At 43.1% G+C, this 10,309-nt stretch overlaps 1 protein-coding gene across 1 annotated transcript; it reads left to right on the forward strand.

The window, feature by feature from the left end:
* Nucleotides 1-3,439: 3,439 nt before the first annotated feature.
* Nucleotides 3,440-9,421, forward strand: LOC311353910 (actin-binding protein WASF3-like; the record flags this gene model as incomplete). Its single annotated transcript, XM_084473706.1, has 8 exons — nt 3,440-3,572; nt 4,701-4,835; nt 5,250-5,403; nt 5,676-5,793; nt 6,340-6,524; nt 7,564-7,782; nt 8,263-8,573; nt 9,270-9,421. The coding sequence occupies 8 exons, from the start codon at nt 3,440-3,442 to the stop codon at nt 9,419-9,421; spliced, it is 1,407 nt and encodes a 468-aa protein (XP_084329832.1).
* Between the last annotated feature and the right edge of the window lie 888 nt (nt 9,422-10,309).

The raw sequence follows: 10,309 nt of genomic DNA on the forward strand, positions 1-10,309 counted from the left end.
GGAGCTCCACAGCGCTCCAGAGACCGGCCACTGACTGGGAGGGGGTGGGGGGGGGGGGATGGTTCCTCCTTGGGTGCCTGGGGGGGGAACCTGTACTAGAAAACCCCTAACTCACCTTAGCAACGCTGGGAGAGGGCCGTCAGAATAGATCCATCAAGCTTCTCCTTAAGCTCATCCCTTCATCCGTGTCTCTCCGTCTCGCTCCCTTTCTCTCTTTCCCTCTCTCTTTCTTTCCCTCGGTCCCTCTTTCTCCCCTCACTCTCCCCCACTCTCCCTCCCTCCCTTTCCTTACGGGTGAGTGGGTCTCATCTGTCTTGTTTCTTTAAGGGTGGGTTGGGGGATTAAGTGGAGTGGTAAAACCGTGATTTAATGATCTTTCCATGGACTTGTTCACCACTGAAATGCATGAGAGAAAACAAGACGAGCCACTGGAGGAGTCACCCCCTCGGAGGGCGGGATCCGAGGCCATGCGAGGCTTTTGATAGCTTAAGCTCGGGGTGCTTATTTTTCACGCTGCCATGTGATTCGCTTTGGTGTTTTTGGTGCTGGGAAAAACCTGGGAGTGGTGGTATGTCCCCTTCAATAGGGGCTGTGGCTGGAAACAAAGGGCCCCCCGAGCAAACAATGTGATAATTAGTATATGATAGCTCAATAACGATAACGCAGCGGGAATGTTAATGAAGTTTAAAAACACATGGGAAAATGAGCAGATATAAAGGACTATATTAAACAGATCAACACCCCTCCTCGCCATTTTAAAGGAATTGTAAAGAGTGATATACATACATAAACATGAACACACAAAACCATTGTCCCGTTTTTTGTTTGATACCCCTTTTCAATGTATGAAGAAAAACAACATTTGTTTAAGAATACAAGCAATTCCTCCATCCCATTGTGTTTTTGCAGCTTGTATATGTGTGTTTTTGTATGGTGTGTGTTTGTGTTTTTCTGTCTGTGTGTTTTGTATCGTATTCACATGCTGGCTTCATTTCTCGTGAACAAGCTGAGCTAAGGACTATTTTAAAAAATAACCCGGGCAAAGGGGTGGGAAAGTTTCTGGAAACCTGTTGCTTTCCAATAACAGAAGGAAAACCATTCCTCACAATTACCTCACTTACTTAAGCCAATCATTGGCCCAGTTGCCATGGTAATTATGGAACGGTAGAAAAGTATGAATCTGCATTACTACACAGTATTTTTTACAGCTAAATGAAGCCACAATAAGTTGAAAACAATGTAGGCAGATATTTGTTTTGAGGGAGATGCACACTAATAGTCCAAACAGCATTGTTGTGGGAAAACAAGTAAATGATACAATGAGGCCAGTTAGCACCTATTGGGGTTAATACTTTTAATCTGTTCAGAGATTATGGGATGTCAGACGTGAAGACCACTGTGCTGTGGTTCAAACCCATTATCTCTCTGAGAGGGGGCCTCACCCACACACACTCTAAAGAAATGACTAATCATGGTATGATGGTTGGATAGCAGTGGTGCTGTGGGCCTAGAATATGGGCCTACATTCACGGGTATAGACCTAAATGAGTAAACCCAAGTATTCTTCAAAACCAATCATGTTGTCTACTGCCGAGCCAAAATGAGTAAAATTGGGATTTGACAATACTTGTCAGACCATAATAAAATGTGTATTGGTGATGTAAAACAGGAATACTGATGGTTTGTTTAAGTGCACTCACAGAATTGAAAGCTGTCTGACTTACGCACTGGTGTCAGTGTTAGCATAACCATGTACTTACATAACGAATGGTTTCATAGTGAGCTAGGGGGTTAAGCCTATAGATCTAGGCTACATAACCCCCCCCCCACTCCATCCATCCAGATGAAGCCATCTGTTAGTGAAAACATGCCATGCAGTTAAAGTCATTTGCTAAATATGACAGACCAGGTTCAGACATGCATACAGAAAGGTCAGAAAGTAAAGCTTAATTTTTGGATACTACAAAATTTGTAACAGCAAACAGCACCTGAAGGGATGATTGCAAGAGATGCGTGTAGGCCTACTTTTTTTCAGGGATATTAACCGATCAGCTTTAGTTGTCAGTTAATAGTTGATCACTAGTCGATAATCATAGTTGATCATCTTTACCCTCCATTCGATTTGTAATAGGCTTAAGGATGCATCAATAATATAGCAATATCATTTTTGTAATTTACTTGTTGATCATGATAAGATTGCCTACATAGGCAATGTCATTTATAATTTATAATTTACCTCGTTGCATAGTAGCATTTATTTACCAAATAGTATCATCATTGATTAAAAAGAGGACTAGTGACGTATCCACAACACGTGGCTTACCTACTGCGCTTTACTCAACAGCCTGACAAGATTGCTGTGTTGGACGTGATTGGACGACAGGAGTAAATCTGTCTGCCAAATCCCTTAGCCAAAGAGCTGCTTTAGCCAGGACAACGTTATGCAGTGTGCAGCGTCCTGTTTAGGACGAATGTATTCAATTCACAAGTAGGTTACTACAAACAGGGCACGAATTCGTATGTTTTTTTTAGTTTGGAAAGTTTTCGCTACGACGTTAGAGAAGTACGCTCACTAATGAATTGTTCAATGGTAGCTCGCGGCGATACGCTTTGCTGTTATTAATCAGTCACAACCTACAGTGGGACAGGAGACATTAGAAAGACGAGCGGTGGATGTTAAAATGAAGAGGTTATATAAAAGATGCTACGGGAAGTAAGACGAGGAGGTTGATCATTGAAGGACTTGATCGTCACTGCCGCGACACAAGGTAGGTCTACAGGAGATAACTGTGTGTGTGTGTGTGTGTGTGTGTGTGTGTGTGTGTGTGTGTGTGTGTGTGTGTTCGGATTCATGCAACAGCTGTTGTAGGATAGACTACAACTACCGCAAAGACACTTCTTGCCATCTGTATATTTTGTATCTCTCTCTCTAAAAAAACAACAACCAGTGCTCTATAAGTACAGTAATCCTATGAATTGACTTGAATTAACTAAATGGACAGTTAACAGTTCATTACACGGAACATTCCTTCAGCTGCCACTCATTACCCTGGTCGAGTTGGCTGCTTGATATTCATTGTATTTAATCATGAGACACACATTCATCCACAGTAACAGACACTAAATACAGGTCATCAAGGAGCAGGCAGGTGTTAGACCTTGTGCATGCAGGCATCATGTCCATTAGTTAATGCTCTAATATTAACACTCTGGCAGATTATCCTGCCCCCTAGCACTACTGCTGTTCGATATTGGTGTTATATTATATGTGTGTCATATGTGTGTTCTAACCTCTTAGTGTGTCTCTCTCTCTCTCTCTCTCTCTCTCTCTCTCTCTCTCTCTCTCTCTCTCTCTCTCTCTCTCTCTCTCTCTCTCTCTCTCTCTCTCTCTCTCTCTCTCTCTCTGCCAGGCGGGGTGGTCGAGATGTGAGGGGTTGTTATGCCGCTGGTCAAGAGGAACATCGAGCCGCGCCATCTCTGCCAGGGTGCCTTGCCCGAGGGCATCGGCGGGGAGCTGGAGTATGTCACCAACAACTCCCTGTCTGCCATCATCCGCCAGCTCAGCTGCCTCAGTGAGTTCCACTGTCTGATGGCCTCCACAGTCCTACCGCACAGACACCAGAAAATAACAACCATTATCCACCAGGTGTTGACTAAGTGTCCCCGTTACAAAGGTGGGGCAGGATTGTCGTTTTTGAATACCATGTGGCGAATGACAAAAACAAACACACCTTGAATTATCTTTATGGTTAATATCTTGTGTTGAATTGATTAAATGGATTTGGGTGCTGCTGCTTTGTGTTTGATAGCTAATTGGACATGCAACTTATATCCTAAGTGAATTACAAATGAGGCTGAGAAGAAACAAATTCAAAAGACGTTCAACAGGGTGAGGGTGATAAATAGGAACCCTATTTATTAGTGCCAAAATAATGTATTTGTATTAAGGGAAACCAAACCATATCTGGTTCAGGAACACTGTTGTTTACTGTGTGTGTGTGTGTGTGTGTGTGTGTGTGTGTGTGTGTGTGTGTGTGTGTGTGTGAGAGAGACAGGATTTAGTGAAGTTAGAGGGGCTTAGGATTTCGGGTAAAGCTTTAGAGGAGAATAAAGCCAGTCAGGAGTGCATAGACACAGACCATGATTCTACTGTTTGCCTCACTTCCAGTCGGTTTTGGGCAGCATGGTGTAGTGGCTAGGAGGGCCACTTGTCTCCGTAGTGGCTAGGAGGGCCACTTGTCTCCCTGAAGACAACATTTTCTGGGTTCCATCCCCATTGTCTGCAGTGCTGCACCCAGTAGGCATCCCTGAGCAGGATAGCCTAACCCCTACCTGGTTCGTAATGAGCTGATTTAAAATCCACTTGATTTTGATAAAAACATCCGCTAAATAATGAAATGGCACTAACTCCAAACTAGAAGACCATCTGTAATCCATACATTACTGAGGAATGGGCTACTGGAACACATGTGAGGATTCAAACAAGCAACCCTTCAGTCCACATATGATAAAATACAATCTAAATAAAAGCTGAAACATCCTTGATCCATGTTAATTTAAATGAATTGTATGTTTGTATTGTATTGTATTTTGTATTTTGTTAGTTGTTAAACAAACTAAATCGTTAATTGTCAACATTGACACTGACACTGAATTCCATCATATTCTATCTAACTTATTTATATTTCCTCTGGTTTCAGGTAAACATGCAGAGGATGTTTTCGGAGAGCTGTTCGACGAGGCAAACACCTTCTATGTGCGCGCCAACTCCCTGCAGGACCGCGTCGACCGCCTGGCCGTCAAGGTCACCCAGCTGGACTCCAGCGTGGAGGAGGGTGGGTCTGGGGGTCCGGGGCCCTAGGGGGCTAGACGGGGGTCTGGTCCCTATAGGGGGCTGGCCATGAATGGCTCAGGGTGACTAGGCTGTTTGTCTGATTCCCGTTCCAGCTAACCTGTAAACCCATGAGGTCTACAGGTTAGATGACCACAATCTAACCTGTAGACCTCATTGAGCAGCGATTCCCTTACCACTGCCTGCACCGTGATGACGTTAATGACCTTATAGTAGGATTAAGAAAATGTAGCAAATAATTTAGAAGTTTTCAGACATAAACCTATAGTTCTTTATGATACACAAACCTCCTTCAATAGGCACTTTTTATGCAACCAAAAATCAAGATTTTACATTTGAATCTTAATACGTTAAAGAACGTCACTTGTGTTATTGTGTTCCTCTCTGTGCACCACAGTGTCTCTGCAGGACATTAACATGAGAAAAGCGTTCAGGAGCTCCACCCACCAGGACCAGCAGGTGGTGTCCAAGAGCAGCACACCCAGCTCCGTGGACCACCTGTACAGCGCCAGCGAACCGGCCCCACCCCTTGGCGGCCTCACCGCCTACAGGTAACGCCTGGAAACTGTAGTAATGTACCGGAAGAGAGTAAGAGAATGTTTTAATTAAGAGAATTGGTGGTTCCAGTGGGAATTGAACCCCTTACCCTGGCAGTATTAACACCGCTCCCCACCATTTGAGATGGGGAAAGAATTTAGATGATTCTTCATGAGAATCACCTGTCTTTATTCTTTCACACCTTCATACAAATTAACTATCTCAGTGAGCAGTGAGGTTATATGTAGTCTATGTGGTAACTGCAGTTCTGTGAACCCTGCTACAGAGAGGACAACGTAGATGCCATGAAGTTCTACACGGACCCCTCGTACTTCTTCGACCTGTGGAAGGAGAAGATGCTGCAGGACACGGAGGAGAAGAAGAAGGAGCGAAGGAGGCTCAGAGTGAGTCTCTTCCTTTAACTCAGCGCTCTCCATCAAGCAGCTTGGTTTTTTATAACTTTACTGTAAACATGACAACAGCGTAAGAAGCATGAGCTTTTTGTGTCTTTATGGTGATAATAATGACATGGAATGACATGTTATATCTCCTATGGGGGATTAATTAAGTTGTATCGTATCATAACATTGGACTGCAGGTTGGAATCTAACCTGTGGCCACTACGAGGTGCATTGGTTACGGGGTGAGTGGGTTTAGCCACCGATACCAGAGTGGGACAAAAAGTTGGATGGACGTGATTTGAACGAAAATGCCCCAAAAGTTTAAGTATTGTTATTGGGTGGAATGTGTGATGGAAACATCAGACCCCCATGGAAAGGGTGCGTGTTTCAAGACCTCAAGTTAAGGTCTTTCAATTGGAGCCAAGGCCAAATCATTTCCCCATTGGTTGCTGAAATAGCTGTATGATGTATGAAGTGGGGGAAAACAATCTAATAAGCAGATAGAGGATATCTTCTAACAAGGACATAACAAGTGTCTTCCCTATGAAGGAGCAGAAGCGTTTCGTGGACAGCAGCACGCTGCAGCGCGAGGCCAAGAAAGTGCGGAAGGCAGGGAACCGCCGGCAGGAGTGGAACATGATGGCGTTCGACAAGGAGCTCCGCCCGGACCACCGCCGTGCCCAGAGCCTCCGGCGGGGGGCCTCGTTTGAGGGGTCTCTGTCTCCAGAGAGCAGGCATGTCTTCTGTATTCTTTAGGTGCCACGGAGCCAAATCAATTAAATTAAATTATGAAAGGAAACGGATAAAAGCTTTTAAAATAAATCTGCTTTGTTTAGAAATGTGAGATAGTGATATACTTAGATCTTTGTGAGCCATGTCGTGGCAATTCCCTTTAACAGAGATTGCGTCTAGGCCAGATGAGATTCCCACTGCAAAAAAGCACACAATACATTGGAAAGCAACTATCCTAGGTTTAATGCATGCATACATTAGACTCCTCTCTAGCAGAGTGAGTCCAGAATACAGTTTGACAGAGTTATTTATACTGTTTCAGATCCTCCCCATATTGCAGCTGTCAATAATCAAATCAAGTAATGTTTGCCCAAAACACAGAGTTGCCTGTGTTCTTATCAAGCAGAAGAGTGCTTAAGAGGATGTCTTCTCCCTTGTGACCGGTTTACCCAAGTACGAAGGTTAACACTATTGGTTGACTCTAAGGAAGGTAGGCCGGCGACCCATAGAGAAGGGAAGGTGGGACCGCTGACCACAGCACAAGGGCATTGATTCCAAGGAGGAAGGTGGGACAGCTGACCAGAGCACATGGGATAACATTTTGACGACATCACTCACTTGTGAGGTGGCTGAATCAAACACAAAAGGTCAATGAATAGTCGACTCTGGGGAAAGGCAGGATGGCAAGACAATACGCGAGAGGAAAGAACAAGGCCTAAGTTATAAAAACAAACAACATGTAGATTTTTCCATCACAGCCACTACACTGAGAATACATATTCTATCATTATATATGTATTTACAAATTATTATCCTGGTCATGTATTTGTATTTATTTAAGTTTTTACATGTTACAATGTAAATGTTTTTTTACTAAATGCATCTATCTCTCCTGTACTGCAACATTATACATTGAGCCCGAACCATTTTAGGAATTCCCCAAAACTGCACATTTCATTCTCTGAGGTGGTTAAAGCAACATTATTTCCCTCTCAAGGCAGTCAAAGTAAGTAGCGTTTCTTCCTGTTCCTGACTATTCAGACCGGACCTCCCAGACTTCCCGGTCCCCCCCTGCCCGCCGCATGCCACCCATCATCCCAAGGGGCATGGCTACGTGGCGGCCAACCACTCACCCCCAGCAGAGCACGAGTATCAAAGCATCGAAGCGCACTACGGGGATGGGGCTCTGGGATACACCAAGAAACGAAGTCACTCGGCTGAGCCAATCAACGGCTTTCCTCTGCCTCCTGTGGACTACAAGTACGGTGGCCGGGTTGAAGGGTTTTGGGCGATGGCTATAGAATCGTCCTAGTTGTAGATATAACAATGAATTATTTTTTTGTTTATTTTAATGCACTATATAAAATATTACATTTAATGAAGTGCATTTATCAAACCGAAACACTGGGGGAAAAAAACAAAAAACAAAGGAAACGAGATGAGTTGAATTGAAGTTTTACATATGAACTCTTTTGTTTGTACGTATATATATATATATGTTCATGTTCATAATGACAAACTAACCCTGTATCTCTACCTGTCTAAACTAACCCTGTATCTCTGCCTGTCTAAACTAACCCGGTATCTCTACCTGTCTAAACTAACCCTGTATCTCTACCAGTCTAAACTAACCCTGTATCTCTACCAGTCTAAACGAACCCTGTATCTCTACCTGTCTAAAATAACCTGTATCTCTCTACCTGTAGAACAACGTAACCTGTGTCTCTCTCTACCTGCCAGGTCAGAGTTCCCCACCAGCTCCAGACACCCACCCTCAGGTCCCCCCATCCCCTCCACCCTGACCGCCTTCGCCTCTCCCGTGGGTGCTCTGCCCTCCACCCCTCACGTTGGCCCAGGCTACTCCCTCCCGCCCATACCTGCCCCAGGTAGTCGCCTGGCCATGGCTCCGCCCCCTCCCGGACCCCCACCTCCTCCCCTCCCACCGGCCCCTCCCCCCCACATGGCGGGGTATGGTAAGGGAGGCTCGATGGCGTTGGACTCCAAGCCCGGGGGAGATGCCAGGAGTGACCTGCTTTCAGCTATACACATGGGTGAGCGGGATAGGAGAAAAGCTATGTGGAAGAAGGCTCTGAGTCAATCCTGGAAGTGATATCGGTTTACCAATGGCTTGCTTTGACAGAGCATGTTTTAAGAGCCAGATGTGAATATTATATTATATTATATTACATTATATAAGATGTGCCTCATCATCCTAGATACACAGGATGTAGGCCTACAGAAGTACAGGGCAGTTGCAGTAGGCTAATACAAATTGAAATTATTCATTCTTAACGATGTGCAAATGGCCAGTAATGATGATGTATAATACACATTATATGACCTATTGGATTAGATCAGATTATGTGTTGGACAGGAATCCAGTTGAAGAAGGTTAATTTTCGACATTGAATTACATATTGGATTAGATTAGATTATGTGTTGGACAGGAATCCATCTGAAGAAGGCTTGTTTTAGACCTTATGTTACACAATGATTATTTTATCTTATTATACTATGTGTTTGACAGGAATCCAGTTGAAGAAGGTTCATATTAGACATATTACATATTGGATTAGAGTAGATTATGTGTTGGACAGGAATCCATCTGAAGAAGGTTCATATTAGACATATTACATATTGGATTAGAGTAGATTATGTGTTGGACAGGAATCCATCTGAAGAAGGTTTGTATTACACATTCTGTTACACAATGTGTATTATATTATATGACATTATGTGTTGCACAGGAATCCAGCTGAAGCAGGTTCAGGAGCTTCAAGAGCAGCACAACAAGCCAGTTGGGAATGACGTGGCGACCATTCTGTCCCGACGCATCGCTGTGGAGTACAGCGACTCCGACGATGACTCTGAGCTCGAGGACAATGATTGGTCGGATTAACCGATCAACTGAACCTTGGGGTCTAACGATCTCGGATCCACCGACAATGCTAAAACTGAACTTCTGGGCGAAAGCCTTGCATGTAACGCTTGTCTACAGAACCCAGCCACCCGGCAACAAACAGGGTGTATGTGGCGCCATCTGGTGGACTTATTCTTAAAAATTGTATGTTCTTCCAAAATGTGATAGGTAGTAGGCCTACATCGTTATTTATTTATTTGCTTGTTATTTATTTAAGTCAGTTTATTTCAAAGCTATGTGGACAAGTTCAACTTGTCAACTATTTCAGGTTTTGTATCTTTTGTGTGGTTAGCAACAATAAATGGTAGCTAGTGTCAGTTCATACATGTCTGAATGTTTTGTTCTGATTGTATATGGATATATGAATGCTGTTCATAAATATAAATCCTATATAACAATGGTTAGGCCCTAGTTCTTTCCATTCAGCCAAAGGAATAATTCAGGTAGAATCGGGCCTTATCTGGCTCATTTTATACGTTTCAAATGTCAGACCCTATGATTCTAAATAATTATTAATTATTATGATTTTATGAAGTGTTTTCTGTCTTATGAAGGGGTGACTTTAAGAAAATGTTTAAAATTGTCTGAACCTGCCTCAAAACAGTTCAGAATAAGGTTTAGCAAAGATATGCATCGATTATTACAATTTATGTAAATGTATTTATTTAATATTGGTGTCATGACCAAAGTGCTCAAAAATATGAACGATCGAATGCATAATAAATCAATAAAAGGTATTTAATTGTACCGTGCCATTTCAAAAAGGCCTGAATAATGTCAAAATGGTCAGCTCCCCTAACTTATTGTGAAAATAAAAAACAATTTATTCATAATAATATACATATTCAAAAAATGGTGTATTGTAAC

The sequence above is a fragment of the Micromesistius poutassou genome (assembly GCF_964030765.1).
Source record: "Micromesistius poutassou genome assembly, chromosome: 10".
Classification (NCBI taxonomy): Eukaryota; Metazoa; Chordata; class Actinopteri; order Gadiformes; family Gadidae; genus Micromesistius; species Micromesistius poutassou.